Genomic DNA, 18,011 nt, shown 5'->3' on the forward strand with positions numbered 1-18,011 from the left:
TAATTTATTTTAAAAAAAAAAACATTTTTGTTTCTTTTCTGACCCCCTACTACTAGGGAAGTCTGACTGTGATCAACCTCTGCCACAAATTTCTCCTCTGGTGTTCCACAATAATTATGGCCCACATACAGTGTCCTGGGCTTCCTCTGACATCTCATATATCATAGTTTTTTCCTATGTAGAAGTAAACGTTTCTAGAGGAATTTATTTCAATCAGCATGCTTGATTTAAAAATTGCTATCCCAGATATTTCTTCCCTGTTACTGAAGAGGATGATACTTCGGGATTTTCTGATATTGAATTCTCAGCCTCAGATAGAATAATCTCTTTATTTTGATCCTGAGGTTGTTTTCCCTTTGTCTTAGCTTGTCTACCTCCGTTTGTTACTTAGGAGGTTTTAGCTATCCTGAAAGTCCGGTGAGTTCTTGGGATAGAGAACTATATCCCTTTCATCAAAAGGATGTTTTCCCATGGTCAACCTAGCTAAGAGTTCTACGATACCTTTAGAGGATAGTAAGAACGTAAAGGGGTTCATACAACAAGAACCAAATGGGCGACGGCGTATGGTCCTTTGTGTTTTCTGTTACTACTACATCAGAATCTTCCCTGGATAAGGAACCAGGCTGGGATGAAAGCCTGTTCCAGCTTACCGAGCCTTGGTTAGAGTCTGTTTCTATAGGTATTGGCTTTAAGTCTTCGCTTTTTAGCGATTCCTGACAAGGGAAAGACTTGTTGGGCTCTGGCTTGACGGAAGTTATTCTTTTTGAGGGCGGTATTCCGTCCTTGCTCAGACTTGGGTTGAGCTGTTTGGGATCCCTGGGAAATAGATATTAGTGTGCTAGGGAAACAGGTCGGAATTCAAGGAGTTTGTTCCCAGTTAATGGGAGAACCGTTCTTGTGTTGTGTAAGAGGTCCCTCCTCCCTGAGTGTCTTCGTTTCCATTCCAGTACTGGAACAGGAGCAGGGTGTTTTATTTAAATCTGTTTGTGGTTCCCGCAATAAAGGAGGTGGGAATCTTCGGAACTGTCTTAAAGGGACAGTATACACTCATTTTCATATAACTGCATGTAATAGACACTACTATAAAGAATAAGATGCACAGATACTGATAAAAATCCAGAATAAAATGGTTTAAAAACGTACTTAGAAGCTTTCAGTTTAGCTCTGTTGAAAAGATAGCTGGAAAGCCCACTGCAAGTGGTAAATAAGACACCCCCCTCCCCCTTCTTTTGCATATGAAAAGACCCTTTACACAAACAGGAGCAAGCTGGAGAAGGTAGCTGACGGTATTCAAATAAAACTTTGGGGCTTGCTTAGGAGTCTGAAAATCAGAGCAATGTTATTTAAAAATAAGCAAAATTATACATTTAAAAAAAAAAAAAACTTTATGGGCATTATAAATAGATCATCAACAAAACATTTATGCAAAGAAAAAATGAGTGTATAATGGCCCTTTAAGATTCTGAACAGATTTCTCATAGTTCCTCGCAAGATGGGGACTATTTGTACCATTCCTTGTTCCAGTGGGTCAATTTCTGTCGACAGTGGATTTAAAGGATGTCTATCTTCATGTTCCTATCCACAGATATCATCTCAAGTTCCTGAAATTTGCCTTCCTGGACAAACATTATTGGTTTGTGGTTTTCCTATTCAGTCTGGCCACAACGCCCAGAATTTTTACAACCGTTCTGGGATTTTATTGGCGGTTCTAAGACAGCTGGGCATCGCGGTGGTGCCTTATCTGTATAATATACTGATCCAGATGTCGTCCTTTCTTTTGACAGGTTCCATACCGTCCTTGTGCTTTCCTTCCTACGAACCCACGGGTGGAAGGTGAACCTGGAAAATGAGTTTGTTAGTTCCTCAGACAAGAATACCCTTTCTGGGATTCCTACTCGACTCTGCTTCAATGAGATTTTTTTTTTCTGACGGAGGTTAGTAAACTATAAATTCTGTATACCTGCCGAACGGTTCAGACCAATCCTTGCCCGTCTGTGACTCAGGGCATGGCGGTGATCGGATTGATAGTGGCGACAATGACCATCGTTCCGTTTACTCGTTTTCGTCTCAGGCCTCTGCAACTAAGCATGTTCAGGCAGTGGAATGGAGATTATACAAATTTTTCTAGATCACGAGACGGACTCTCTTTTATGGTGATTATCACTGGATCATCTATCCCAGGGGATATGCTTCCGCAGACCCTCATGGGTGACGGTGACGACGGTTGCCAGCCTGATAGGAGGGGAGCAGTCTGGAGCTCCTTGAGGGCCCGGGGTGTATGGACTTGAACGGAGTCTCTATTTCCCATCCATATCCTAGAGTTGTGGATAATATTCAATGCGCTTCAGGCTTGGCCTCAGTTGGCTTCGGCCACATTCGTCAGATTCCAGTCGGACAACTTTAAGACTGTAGCTTACATCAATCATCTGGGAGGAACAAGGAGTTCTTAGCGATGAGAGAAGTTGCCAAGATAATCCGGTGGGCGGAGTCTCACTCTTGTTATCTGTCGGCGATCCACATCCCAGGTGTGGAAAACTGGGAAACAGACTTTCTGAGCAGACAGACTCCGGATACCTCCGGATGGGAACTCCGGAGGTATTTGCCAACCTGATTCTCAGATGGGGCAGGCCTAAGTTGGATTTTATGGCATCTCATCAGAATGCCAAGCTTCCGAGATACGGGTCCAGGGATCCCCAGACCGTGCTGATAGATGCCTTGGCAGTACCTTGGTCTTTCCGCCTAGCTTATGTGTTCCCTCCATTTGCTCTCCTTAGCAGGGTGATTGCTCGAGTCAAACAGGAGAGGGCATCGGTGATCCTCTTCGCTCCTGCGTGGCCTCGCAGGACTTGGTATGCCGACCTGGTGGACATGTCATCTTAGCCACCGTGGAAGCTTCCATTGGGGAAAGACCTTCTCATTCAGGGACCCTTCCTTTATCCGAATCTTTTTTCTATACAGCTAACTGCTTGGAGATTGAACGCTTGATTTTATCTAAGCGAGGGTTTTCGGTCATAGATACCTTGATTCAGGCATGTAAGCCTGTGCCTAGAAATATTTACCATAAGATATGGCGTAAATATCTTTATGGTGCGAATCCAAGGGCTACTCATGAAGTAGGGTTCGGATTCCCAGATTTTTGTCTTTTCTCCAAGACGGATTGGAGAAAGGGTTGTCAGCATGTTCCTTAAAGGGACAGATTTCTGCTTTCTCTATTTTGTTACACAAATGTCTGGCCGGTGTTCCAGATGTTCAATCTTTTTGTCAGACTCTGACTAGCATCAGGCCTGTGTTTAGACCAATTGCTCCTCCTTGGAGTTTGTATTTAGTTCTTACAGTTCTTCGAGGGGTTCCGTTTGAACCTATGCATTCCATAGATATTAAGTTATTGTCTTGGAAAGTTTTGTTTTTGGTTGCTGTTTCTTCTGCTCGCTGAGTATCCGAGCTTTCGGCATTACAATGTGATTCTCCTTATCTTATTTTCCATTTGGATAAGGTGGGGTTGCAAACCAAACCTGGTTTTCTCCTAAGGTTGTTTCAAATAAGCATATTGATCAGGAAAGTGTTGTTCCTTCCTTGTGTCCTAATCCTTCTTCTAAGGAGCGTCTGTTACATGATTTGGACGTGGTCCGTGCTTTGAAGTTCTATTTTCGGGCGACTAAGGATTTTCGTCTATCGTCTTCATTGTTTGTTGTTTTCTCTGGGAAACATAGGGATCAGAAAGCTACAGCTACCGCTTTTTCTTTTTGGCTGAAGAGTATCATCCGTTTTGCATATGAGACTGCTGGACAGCAGCCTCCTGAACGAATCATGGCTCATTCCACTAGGGCTGTGGCTTCCTCGTGGGCATTTGAGAGTGATGCTTCTGTTGAGCAGATTTGCAGGGCTACAGCTTGGTCTTCTCTTCACGCTTTTTCCAAATGTTACAATTTTGATACTTTTGCCTCGTCTGAGGCTGTTTTTGGGAGAAAGGTTCTTCAAGCAGTGGTGCCTTCAGTTTAGGTTCCCTGTCTTGTCCCTCCCTTTTCATCCGTGTACTATAGCTTTGGTATTGTATCCCACAAGTAAGGATGAAATCCGTGGACTTATCATATCTTGTAAAAGAAAAGGAAATTTATTCTTACCTGATAAATTTGTTTCTTTTACAATACGATGAGTCCACGGCCCATCCTGTTTTTGTACGACAGGTCTTTAATTTTGTTAAACTTCAGTCACCTCGGCACCTTGGCTTTTCCTTTCTCTTCCTAACTTCGGTCGAATGACTGGAGTGGGAGGGAAGGGAGGAGCTATATATACAGCTCTGCTGTGGTGCTCTTTGCCTCCTCCTGCTGACCAGGAGGCGATATCCCACAAGTAAGGATGAAATCCGTGGACTCATCGTATCGTAAAAGAAACAAATTTATCAGGTAAGAATAAATTTCCTTTTTTTTGGGGGGGGGCCCCTTCTTACATTATTGCACCTGGGCCCTGTGGTTTCTAGTTACGCCTCTGTCCATACCACATGGTATGTGCTATGTACAAAAGATTTATTGGATTATAATTTTGTTTTGTTGTATTTATAAGGATTGATACAAACTGTTAAAAGGACACTAAAATATTTTTTTTGCCATCCATATAAGAGCAGCAGCATTAAAATAGTTGAGATATGTTTTGCCTGGAAAAAATATGAGGTAAAAGCTACTTTTAAAAGAAAAAAAATGATTTTTCCAGCATCAGGTTAGCACCTCCTACTGAAGGAAGAAAAGTAGGATGGCGCGTAAGCGGAATGTGTACAAAAGTGATGATAAAAGTATCAGAAAGTGAATCCTAAAAAATAAGATAAAATAATAAGAGACTCCCAATATTTGAAAATCAAAACCGTGTGATAAAATCCTAAAAAGTTCAAATGTGATCAAAATAATGTTTCTAGGTCTATTTAAAACAGTGTAAATAGAAATGTGCTAGATAGCTTCACTTTCTGATACTTTTATCATCACTTTTGTACACATTCCGCTTAAGCGCCATCCTACTTTTCTTCCTTCAGTAGGAGGTGCTAACCTGATGCTGGAAAAATCATTTTTTTACTTTTAAAAGTAGCTTTTACCTCATATTTTTTCCAGGCAAAACATATCTCAACTGTTTTAATGCTGCTGCCTTATCCTGATGAAAAATCAGAAAAAGAGATTCACAAGAAAGAGCAGATAATTCAGAAACTCTTCTAGCAGAAGAGATGGCCAAAAGGAACAACACTTTCCAAGAAAGTAGTTTAATGTCCATAGAATGCATAGGCTCAAACGGAGGAGCCTGTAAAGTCTTCAAAACCAAATTAAGACTCCAAGGAGGAAAGATTGATTTAATGACAGGCTTGATACGGACCAAAGCCTGTACAAAACAGTATCAGGAAGCTTAGTAATCTTTCTGTGAAATAAAACAGAAAGAGTAGAGATTTGTCCCTTCAAGAAACTTGCAGACAAACCCTTATCCAAGCCATCCTGAAGAAACTGTAAAATTCTAGGAATTCTAAAAGAATGCCAGGAGAATTTATGAGAAGAACACCAAGAAATATAAGTCTTCCAAACTCGATAATAAATCTTCCTAGAAACAGATTTACGAGCTTGTAACATAGTATTAATCACTGAGTCATAGAAACCTCTATGACTAAGCACTAGGCGTTCAATTTCCATACCTTCAAATGTAATGATTTGAGATCCTGATGGAAAAACGGACCTTGAGACAGAAGGTCTGGCCTTAATGGAAGTGGCCAAGGTTGGCGACTGGACATCCAAACGAGATCTGCATACCAAAACCTGTGAGGCCATGCTGGAGCTACCAGCAACACAAATGATTGTTCCATGATGATTTTGGAAATCACTCTTGGAAGAAGAGCCACGCATCCACCGCTTCTGCCTGAGAATCCCTGGACCTGGACAGGTACCTGGGTAGTTTCTTGTTGAGATGAGAAGCCATCACATCTATTTCTGGAAGACCCCACATCTGAACAATCTGAGAAAACACATCTGGATGGAGCGACCACTCCCCTGGATGTAAAGTCTGACGGCTAAGATAATCCGCTTCCCAATTGTCTATACCTGGGATATGAACCGCAGAAATTAGACAGGAGCTGGATTCCGCCCAAGCAAGTATCCGAGATACTTCTTTCATAGCTTGGGGACTGTGAGTCCCACCCTGATTGACATATGCCACAGTTGTGATATTGTCTGTCTGAAAACTAACAGTTCTCTCTTCAACAGAGGCCAAACCTGAAGAGCCCTGAAAATAGCATGGAGTTCTAAAATATTGATTGGTAACCTTGCCTCTTGAGGTTTCCAAACCCCTTGTGCTGTCAGAGATCCCCAGACAGCTCCCCAACCTGAAAGACTTGCATCTGTTGTGATCACAGTCCAGACTGGATGAACAAAAGAGGCCCTTTGAACTATACGATGGTGATCTTACCACCAAGTCAGAGAGAGTCGAACATTGGGATTTAAGGATATTAATTGTGATATCTTTGTATAATCCCTGCACCATTGGTTCAGCATACAAAGCTGAAGAGGTCTCATATGAAAACGAGTTAAGGGGGTCGCGTCCGATGCTGCAGTCATGAGACTTAAAACTTCCATGCACATAGCCACTGAAGGGAATGATTGAGACTGAAGGTTCCGACAAGCTGAAACCAATTTTATTTGTCTCTTGTCTGTTAGATTCAGTGTCCATGACTCTGTCTCTATCTGGAAATCTAAAAAGGTGACCCTTGTCTGAGGAATCAAAGAACTTCTTGGTAAATTGATCCTCCAACCATGTTTACGAAGAAACACTAGTTGATTCGTGTGAGATTCTGCAGATTGTTAAGACTGAGCTAGTACCAAGATATCGTCCAAATAAGGAAACACCGCAATACCCCCGTTGTCTGATTACAGAGAGTAGGGCAATGAGAACCTTTGAAAAGATTCTTGGAGCTGTCGCTAGGCCAAATGGAAGAGCGACAAATTGGTAATGCTTGTCTAGAAAAGAGAATCTCAGAAACTGATAATGATCTGGATGAATCGGAATATGAAGATATGCATCCTGTAAGTCTATTGTGGACATATAATGCTCTTGCTGAACAAAAGGCAGAATAGTCCTTATAGTCACGATTTTGAAAGTTGGCAACCTTACATAACGATTCAAAATTTTCAGATCCAGAACTGGCCTGAATTATTTTTTTTTCTTTGGGACAATGAATAGATTTGAATAAATCCCCAGACCCTGTTCCTGAAACGGAACTGGTATGATTACCCCTGAAAACTCCAGGTCTGAAACACACTTCAGAAAAGCCTGAGCCTTTACTGGATTTTCTGGGATGCGTGAGAGGAAAAATCTTCTCATAAGAGGTCTTACTCTGAATCCTATTCGGTACCCTTGAAAGACAATACTCTGAATCCATTGATTTTGGACAGAATCTGCCCAAATGTTTTGGAAGAATCTTAATCTGCCCAGACATCTTGCAAATGTAAGAGAAAAAACAACATATACAATTATCAATTTCCTTATATGGCAGTTTCAGGAATGGGAAAAAAATGCAAACAGCATAGCCCTCTGAAATAGAAAAAGGCAAGAGGCATATAGGAATGGGGTTTTTAAATAATTAAATTATTTGGTGCCAAGTATGACGCACAACGCAACTGAATTTTTTTTGGCGCTAACACCATCCGGAAATGACACACTCGCGTCATTGAAGACGCAACCTTGTGCAAAAACTCAGCATCAACTAAGAAGCCGGAAATTACGAATTTGCGTCATCGGACGTACCTTCTGCGCGCCAAAAAAATTCTCGCACTAAGAATGACACAATAAACTCTGGCATTTTGCGCCCTCGCGAGCCTAATTATGCCCGCAAAATTTAATGGAAAATTTAATTTGAAAAAAGACTAAACCCCAGGTAAGAAAAATATTTTTCCTAAATATGTTTTTTCTTAAATATGAAACTGATAGTCTGCAAAAAGGAAATATACATAAACCTGACTCTAGCAAATATAAGTACAATACATATATTTAGAACTTTATATTAATGCATAAAGTGCCAAACCATAGCTGAGAGTGTCTTAAGTAATGAAAACATACCGAAAGACACCCATCCACATATAGCAGATAGCCAAACCAATACTGAAACAGTTATCAGTAGAGGTAATGGTATATAAGAGTATATTGTCGATCTGAATAAGGAAGGTAGGAGATGAATCTCTACGACCGATAACAGAGAACCTATGAAATAGAACTCCCGTGAGGAAAACCATTGCATTCAATAGGTGATACTCCCTTCACATCCTTCTGACATTTACTGTACTCTGAGAGGAACCGGGCTTCAAAATGCTGAGAAGCGCATGTCAACGTAGAATCTTAGCACAAACTTACTTCACCACACCCATAGGAGGCAAAGTTTGTAAAACTGAATTGTGGGTGTGGTGAGGGGTGTATTTATAGGCATTTTGAGGTTTGGGAAACTTTGCCCCTCCTGGTAGGATTGTATATCCCATACGTCACTATCTCATGGACTCTTACCAATTACATGAAAGAAAAAGCCCTATCCACGGGTGAAACGCGTTGAAGCTTACCAGTGTGTTACTGACCTACCCACCTTGCTATCTTGAAAAAGCCCTATCCACGGGTGAAACGCGCTGAAGCTTACCAGTGTTGCTGACCTGCCCACCTTGCTTACACAGCAAGTCACCATCTGGAAGAGTTTGGTCAAACTCACTTTTCTATCTTCGATTGGAAAATCCTATCCGCCAAACGAACAAGGCGGTTCTGGATTATTTGGAGTCACCTGCATGCAAATGCACGAAGTGCAGTTTTTTTCCGATAACGCCAAGAGAAAGTTGACTACAGTTTACTTTTCACGTAACAGTGAGTACTGGTTTTGTGCAAACAACATCCTGTGACTTTTGAAAGTATATCATAACAGCGACCCTGTCATAGTAATCCCTGACTTGCAATTAAAGGTAAGAAGGTGTATGCTGGGATTTTCACGGTTTATATAAACTTTGCGTCACGGTCACTACAGACTTTGCATTGATGTTGGGAATTTTCCCCTGTTTCTACACACACCTATAGGCGATTTAGACGGTAAAATCTACACTACCATATTCGTATGCTGATGGAGGTTATTACACACAAGCAAGTCTAAAGGAGTGTGTTGTTTATATCGGAACCTACGCCGCTGGATGTCATAATTGTGTTTGGAGATAATCACATAATAAAACATTACAGCGCTGTGTACAAGTTACACATAACACAATATATATACAGTACATATACTTCTTAAGGTGGTATTTTTTCTTGGTGCTTTTTGGGAGACGTCCCTAATAGGTTCTTTACTGGACTTTTTATTGGTTTTAGTGTTTAATATTGTATGTATGTTTTCCTATATTGTTTTTATATTATTCATCTGCGTGAGATTACATGCTGCATGTGACATCGACATTTCTTACACCGAGAGTATAGCACCTATGACTGCATGGTACCATCTTTACTAGGACTTTACCTAGCAGCTACTTGAATTCTTATTTTGCCCATGCATATGCACAATATATTTAATAAACTATAAGTTATTATACATCCTTCTGTTTTTGTTTCTATTTGAGCTGCCCTTTGTGCCTATTCAGACATTAGATATTTTGTAGCATTTTTGTATCAATTCTGTATACCCTTAATTCAGCTATCTAGCACATTTCTATTTAAACTGTTTTAAAAAGACCTAGAAACATTCATTTGATCACATTCAAACTTTTTAGGATTTTATCACAAGGTTTTGATTTTTAAATATTGGGAGTCTCTTATTTTTTAGGATTCGCTTTCTGATACTTTTATCATCACTTTTGTATACACTCCGCTTAAACGCCATCCTACTTTTCTTCCTTGTATTTTTTTGATTGGTTATCCTTGTGGAAGGGTTTCCCAGGAGAGGCTGTGAGTGCATAGTTAGCGCAACACTTTTTTTCTTTTTTCACCTTTTACTGAAGCCCACAGTGCCTGTCAGCCAATGAGCATTTAATAGATTAACAGGAAGTTCCCATCAGCCAATAAGGATTATCAGGAAGTGCACAATTCTAAAATCTGAATTTCTTTAGCAACAAAAAAGTTTTTTTTTTTTAAATCCTTCACTCTCATTTACCAAAATATCTAAATTCCCTGTATGTGTGAAGAAATGAAACAGTATAGATACATTTCACTTATTTATTCCTCTTTTACAGATTATAAATGGTTTAGTTCAGACTACAGGATGGCCGTCCGTGGTAACTTTGATGGGAAATTGGTTTGGAAAAGGAAAGTAAGTATATATCTGAACCTTAAAGGTCCATTATATGGATAAAAGGATATGCTCTAATTTGTAAGACCCTGTACTACTCTAGCGAAACTGCAACTCTATGTATTTAACCTCTGCAAAGGGGTTTAAACACATAGTTGAAGCCCAGGACTCATAGAGCACTGTTGGTCACGAGTGGAAACTGACGCTGATCTATTCAGCGGTGTTAGTGACATGACCCAGCTGTGTAAACGAGTGCTGCTGATTGGATCAGCGACAGCACTCTGTGGGTCCTTAGAGATACTTTAACTATGTATTTAGCCCATATAATTTTATCACTGCAACGGCCCTTTAATTGATTAGCACAGTTTTACTAAGAACACTTTATCTAGGAAACCGTGTATCAGGTCACTGTAAAAAAATATTTTATATATAATTGATATTCTAACTTGTCAGTAGAGAAATTTTAATTACTAATGCGATTATTACTAGATTAAAAGTTTATTTTGGAAAAGTAAAATGTTTATATTCTTCCTATTTTACTCTTGTCTTCATCTCTCCAGTTGTTATTCTGCAAACGCATTAAAGGGACACTGAACCCAAATTTTTTCTTTTGTGATTCAGATAGAGCATGAAATTTTAAGCAACGTTCTGATTTACTCCTATTATCAAATGTTATTCATTCTCTTGGTATCTTTATTTGAAATGCAAGAATGTAAGTTTAGATGCCGGCCCATTTTTGGTGAATAACCTGGGTTGTCCTTGCTGATTGGTGAATAAATTCATCCACCAATAAAAAAGTGCTGTCCAGAGTCTGAACAAAAAAAAGCTTAGATGCCTTTTTTTTTTTTTTTTAAATAAAGATAGCAAGAGAACGAAGAAAAAATGATAATAGGAGTAAATTAGAAAGTTGCTTAAAATTGCATGCTCTATCTGAATCACAAAAGAAAAAATTTGGGTTCAGTGTCCCTTTAAAGGGACATTGTACACTAGATTTTTCAGACTTAAATAACAGGAAAAGGGGCAAAATAAATAATGAAGGTATACTGCAAAGCTGTTTGTTTTACTATGTGTAATTAAGCATTTTTTATATTCCAGTCTCAAAGTCTTTAATGCTCCTTTGATTTGGTGGAATTCTGATCCTATAGGTCAAGCCTTGAGCATCTGTCTATTTAAAGGGACATGAAACCACATTTTTTTCCCATTCATGATTCAGATAGAGCAGCACTTATTAACAACTTTCTAATTTACTGCTATTATCAAAGTTTCTTTGTTCTCCATGGTATAGTTTTGTTGAAAAGGGCTCTGGAGCACTATATACCACTATGAGTACCATTGAGTTGGGTAATAATATCACTTGTTATCAGCGCCGCAAGTCGGTTAAGTCCAAGGTTGTGCGCTATGCAAGTATCCATCATTATTATTATTATTATTATTATATGGCAGCAGTTTTACAAGAGCACTAGATGGCAGCAGTTTTACAAGAGCACTAGATGGCAGCAGTTTTACAAGAGCACTAGATGGCAGCAGTTTTACAAGCGCACTAGATGGCAGCAGTTTTACAAGCGCACTAGATGGCAGCAGTTTTACAAGCGCACTAGATGGCAGCAGTTTTACAAGCGCACTAGATGGCAGCAGTTTTACAAGCGCACTAGATGGCAGCAGTTTTACAAGCGCACTAGATGGCAGCAGTTTTACAAGAGCACTAGATGGCAGCACTATTTCCTGCCATGTAGTTCTCCAGATGCTACCTAGGTGTTTCTTCAATACAGACTATCGTGTGAACAAAGCAAATTTGATAATAGAAGTGAAATTGAAACTTTTTTTGGAATTGTATGCTCTGTCTGAATCACAAAAGAATGTTTAGTTTTCGTATCCCTTTAATGAACAAGTCATTGATCAGCACTCATTCCGTAACATGACTATTTGTGTGTCGCAGGAGGGGTCTCATTATGGGCATCTGGAACTCCCATACTGCAGTTGGAAATATCCTGGGGTCCTTAATAGCAGGGGCCTTTGTGTCTTCAGCCTGGGGATTGTCCTTCATTGTGCCGGGAGCTATTGTCGGGTTCTTTGGCATCATCTGCTTCTTCTTCCTTATTGAATGTGAGTAAATTTGTCTTTATTTTTATTTCTTTCAGTTCTGTATAGAAAAAAAATCACTTTGTTTAGGTAACGACTCTGAAACTACCATTCGAAGACTGTTAAAGGGAGATCTAACCTCTTGTTTGATTCAGATGGAGTGCACGGTCTGAAAGAACTTTCCTATCTACTGCTTTTATCACATTTACTTTGTTCTCTTGGTGTTGTGTATCGTAAAGCTGTTTTCGTTAACAACAATGAACAGAATCTTGTTCTGTTTTACAGATCCAGAGGATGTTGGCTGTGATTCTCCGCAACAGAAGGTGAGTGAGTCTATCCGGGGGAATTCTGCAGTCTTGCCCAGAGAAGGCTGAATGTATTTCTTATAGATACAGTTTATTTTTATGTCTTTAACTTTTTAACGGCGTTACGGCATTGTATTCCGTCCTAATTTTTCTGGGCTTTAACGCCGATGGACAGAATAAAACGTCCTAACCGGGTGGCTTTTCTGAAGCCACTGGTGCTTCCCTGATGGGATCGCGGTCTGGAGGGCATGCCTAGCATCATAGGGATGCCCCCCTAACGCATCCCATCATTGAAATCTCGTGATCACTTGCACGATCGCGAGATTTCAAATTGTTTACATCGGAACAGTTGTTACGATGTAGATACTTTAACCCCGGGAAGGAAAGGGTTAAATAAAGCATTAGAGTGTGTGTATATATATAACTGTGTCTAATGCCCTTTTTTAAAGGAAGAGATGTTGATGGATGAAATACTTTTAAACCTTAAAGGTATAGTGTTCTGTTAAATTCTCTCCCATTTAGGGTCAGATTACGATTGGAGCACTAAAAGGGATTTATCTCTGGTGTTTGCAGACGTCGTATTACAAATTGATCGCTTGAGTGCAATTGAAGTGAACGTACGTCGGGATAGCGCATCCTCAGAGTTCTGGTTAACTGTTTTGCAAAACACAAAAGTTTCACAAAACGCATCAAAAAATACATTACAAAGTACAGTTACACTTATAATAACACTGCTAAAAATTATTTTTAAAAAATTGCACAAAAGTTATAAGGGCTCAAATATATGAGATCTCAGGTGTTGCAATAAAAAGACTGCAAAGGGCTTTAACATAGAGATACAGATGTATACACTATCTCACAAAAGTGAGTACACCCCTCACAGTTTTGTAAATATTTTATCTTTTTTCGTGTGACAACACTGAAGAAATGACACTTTGCTACAATATAAAGTAGTGAGAGTACAACCTGTGTAACAGTGTAAATTTGCTGTCCTCTCAAAATAACTCAACCCACAGCCATTAATGTCTAAACCATTGGCAACAAAATTGAATACACCCCTAAGTGGAAATGTCCAAATTGGGCCCAAAGTGTCAATATTTTGTGTGGCCACCATTATTTTCCAGCACTGCCTTAACCCTCTTGGGCATGGAGTTCACCAGAGCTTCACAGGTTGCCACTGGAGTCATCACAGCTTTTTTGGAGTGCTATTTAGCACCCAGGGCTGGATGTTGCTGAGTCAAAGGATGTGTACCTGGTCCGGTCTTGGAGTGCAGTTCCCTTCCATGATATATATATCTTCAAAACTTGTTAGAAAAGATAATGTGCCACAGTAGAGCTATATGAGTTACTGTGTAAAGATGGGGGATTTCAGCACTCTATAGAAGTTCATTTTACCCAGTTAGGAGCTTGGCTGGAAGCTATCAGGAGACACATACACGGATGCACATAAGTTCATATATCACGGCAGGTTTATTTACAAAAGCAGCAAACATACTGAAAAGACATTTACATCTTGGCTAGGTACTAAATAAATATATTACTACCACTGCAGTGGGATAATGAAACAAAATATCTATCGTAATATATTGCTGGAGCAGCAACAAGTGTAGCAACATTTAATCGATACATGCAAAGCAGGGAGAAATAGCTATAAACCAAACAGATTGACCATAATCATATATACAACCTGATTAAAAGTCCCCCTTATGGTTCAGAGAAGAGAAAAAAAAAAACACAGGTTCATAAGGAGTCTGTTTCTGCCTGGGCCCAGGCTCCAAATGAAGAAAAGAGTGTTTAAAGGGAAATTTTTCAAAGCTTTTTCCTTGCTTGTAATCCAAACCTTTGTAATAGGACTTGTGTGCTAGGGCTCCGAGGTAAGAACGTCCTCTCTAGCTAGCATTGATTGCGATACTTTGTTGCAGACTGCTGTTGCATTATAGCCCACGACAAATGCAGCTTTCCAGGAAACTGCGGTAAGTAGCGGTCCGGGTATTTGCACCAATATTCTCCTCCGGATCTCTGCGGTGAGTAGCGGTCTGGGTATCTGTATTAATGCTCACCTCCGGATCCTTTTTTCCACCGCAATTGAAAATTTCAGTCTCTCGTTCGGGTAAAAATAATGAGGTTACATGCAGAGTCGGGACAGGTACTTCCGACGTGAAACTGCTTACTGCTTCCACTTTTCAAAGTCGTGTCACCTTTGCTCATAGGGATCTTGACTACATCGGATAGCAGATATTTGCCTTCATGAAAATCTTCCAAACTTGTGTAGACTGTAAGTAGATGTCTGTCGACGTGCGTTTCGCCCCACAATGCTGAGCGAAAGCTAGGGCCTCATCAGGACTACCTGACACCTGTATCTCCTTGCTTATTATTGGATTCTTTTCAAGGGGGCGTGTTCAAACTCAGTGAATAAACATTCCAGATTGGTTTTAAACAAACATACCTCTAGAGAGACTAACCAATTGTTAGGAGAATAAAATCTGATACAATTGTATCCAAACCTGCTGCAAATATACAAAAACCCATGTGCTCCGCCATATAGATATCACCATCTTTTATAACACTAGGTTAAGCTGAGAAATAAAAGCATAGATAGAGCAATCATTTATAATGGAAAGTAATAATTTTTATCTGATATCTAGTATTTATTGATTCAAAAGATTTTTCCAAAAGAGTAAACATTTTTTTCCTTTCTCTCCTTTTTTAATTTATCAGTTTTTTTATCCTTAGATATCGCATTTAGCCCAAGAAAGAGGCATATTCTATTGTTGTTCATTTAGGCCATTAGGAGCCATTGTTTTTAATGTATATGTCCACCTGGCTTCTTTTCTAAGTAGGCATTTATCTTCATCTCCACCTCTTCCATTTGTTATCCCTATATCAATTGCTATGAATTTTAAGGATACAGTGCTACTTTTATATACCTCCTTAAAGTGACGGGCTACACTTGTATCCCTTTCATAGAGAATGTCGTCCCTATGCTCCTGCACTCTGTCCTTGAACATTCTTTTTGTTTTTCCAACATAGAACAGAGGGCAGGAGCATTGTAAGAGATAGACAACCCCTATTGTGTTACAATTTGCAAAACATCTTATATCAAAACTTTTGCCTGTATGAGTGCAGAAGGTTTTACTTTTTAAGATATATGGGCAATAGACACAATGTCCACAGGGATAGGTACCTTTAATCTGTTGACGTTTATTTAGCCAGTTGGTCTCTACCTGTGATCTAACAAATCTACTTTTGACTAGTTTGTCTTTAAGATTAGGTGATTTCTTAGCTGTCATTAGTGGGTATTGTCTTACCTTGTCTGCTATTTTCTCGTCAAGGGTTAGGATATGCCATTTCTGTGCTAGGATATATCTGATACTTTGCCACTGACAATTATAGGTTGTAATAAACCTTAAGTTGCTTTCAACTTTTTTCTCTTTCTTTGAATATAGGAGGTCATCCCTATTCATTTTCCTTACTTTATTAAGGGTGTATTTAATCAACTTTCGTGAATATCCCCTTTCTATGAATCTTTGACACATCTGATCAGCATGGTAATTAAATTTTGTCCTAGAAGAACAATTTCTTTTAAGTCTCAGTAGTTGACTGAAAGGTATACCTTTTTTCAAAGGTTCTGGGTGGCTGCTAGATGCTTCCAGGATACTATTCGTTGCTGTCTCTGTAGAGATTTTGTTACCTTCTTTTTTGATCAATATATCTAGGAACGGCAGTTCTTTGGTGCTTAAAGCATACGTTAGAAATATATTGCGATTGTTTTTGTTTAAGTTAGAGACAAATTCATGAAGACAGGCCAGGGCGCCATCCCACAGCATGAGTATGTCATCCACATACCTAATCCACAGGGAGACATGGGAGTCAAACACCCCACCGAATTCTTCAAATATGTTCAACTCCCATGCTCCCAGGTGGAGACACGCATATGTCAGGGCACAAACTGCTCCCATGGCTGTCCCCCTGACCTGTCTATAGATAGAATTGTCGAACTGAAAGACATTATTATTCAAAATAAAATGTAAAAGATCTAGAATGAGAGCTGTATGTCTATCACTTTCTGGTCCTCTTGTTTTAAGAAATTGTTTGGAAGCCTCTATCCCTATTGTATGTGGTATAGAGGAATAGAGACTTTCAACGTCTAAGGACACCAAGATTGTTTCTGCTTTTACTGATATATCGTCTAGCTTCCTTAGGAGGTCAGGTGTATCTTTCACATAGGAGGGGAGGGAGAGGAGAAAGGGTCTGAGAAAGAGGTCAACATATTCACCAATATGTTCACTAATACTGCCAATCCCCGAGACAATTGGTCTCCCAGGGGGATTGGCAGGATTCTTGTGTATTTTTGGGATTACATAGAAAGTGGGCATCACTGGATGAGTTGGACTGAGGAATTGGAATTCTTTTACAGATATAAGACCTTCCATCTTAGTATCTTGTAAGATTTTATTAAGATTGGACTTCATTAGTATCATGGGGTTTCTTGAAAGTTTTTCATACTGTAGTCTATCATTTAATTGTCTCTTTACCTCATTTAAATAGTAAGACTCGTCTAAAAGGACTAAATTTCCGCCCTTATCGGCTGCCTTGAAAATTACCCCTTTTGCTGTACTTAGTTCTTTTAATGCTTGTCTCTCTTTGAAACTTAAGTTATCAGACTGAATCCAGTCTTCGGGCAATTTTTCAATCTCTCTTTCAACCGCTTTAACAAACATTGAAACAATGGGGACCTGTGCTAGCGATGGCATATATGTTGATTTTGGTTGCAAATTTGTTTTTAAATTTCTATCAACTTTTATAGATTTTTCCCTATCTTCATTTTCATCCAGAAGGGATTCTAATACCTTTATAGTTTCCTCATCTTTTTTTCTGTTCAGATTTATGCTGGTGCATAGTATAATGCAAAACTATTTTTCTAGCAAAAAGGTGAAGATCCTTTTACTAGTTCAAACTTGTTTAGTTTATTTGATGGGCAAAATGTTATTCCCTTTTTTAGAACCTCAATGTGAGTCAAATTTAATTTAAAGGAGGAGAGATTTATAATTTGTAGATTACTTTCAACCTCAGTTTTTAATATCCCTGATACGGTCTTCTTCGTGGTCTCCCCCTGTTTCTCATCCCTTGTCTTTGGTTCTCCCCTCTCCCTCTCTGATTTCGTTGGGGTTATCTTCTCTCTTGTTGGTTCATACCTCTTATTCCACCTCCTCTTTCCCCTCCCCCCTCCTCCTATATCTGTGTTTTGTGTCCCAGAACCTCCATCGTTTTTTGACTGTCTTTCAGTATCTGTTTCTAAATCTGACGCATCGGTGCCTGAGTCGTAAGAACCCTTATCGAATTTGTAGACATAAACTTTTTTATTT

General features: G+C 39.4%; 1 protein-coding gene across 1 annotated transcript in view; it reads left to right on the forward strand.

Moving 5' to 3' along the window:
* Nucleotides 1-18,011, forward strand: part of SLC37A2 (solute carrier family 37 member 2) — a 91,960-nt gene that overhangs the window by 30,588 nt on the left and 43,361 nt on the right. The window contains exons 6-8 of the mRNA XM_053690180.1: nucleotides 10,206-10,282; nucleotides 12,198-12,364; nucleotides 12,626-12,663. Of these exons, the coding sequence (XP_053546155.1) occupies nucleotides 10,206-10,282; nucleotides 12,198-12,364; nucleotides 12,626-12,663 (282 nt within the window). The remainder of the gene's footprint in view (nucleotides 1-10,205; nucleotides 10,283-12,197; nucleotides 12,365-12,625; nucleotides 12,664-18,011) is intronic.

This window comes from Bombina bombina, chromosome 8, assembly GCF_027579735.1.
Source record: "Bombina bombina isolate aBomBom1 chromosome 8, aBomBom1.pri, whole genome shotgun sequence".
NCBI lineage: Eukaryota > Metazoa > Chordata > Amphibia > Anura > Bombinatoridae > Bombina > Bombina bombina.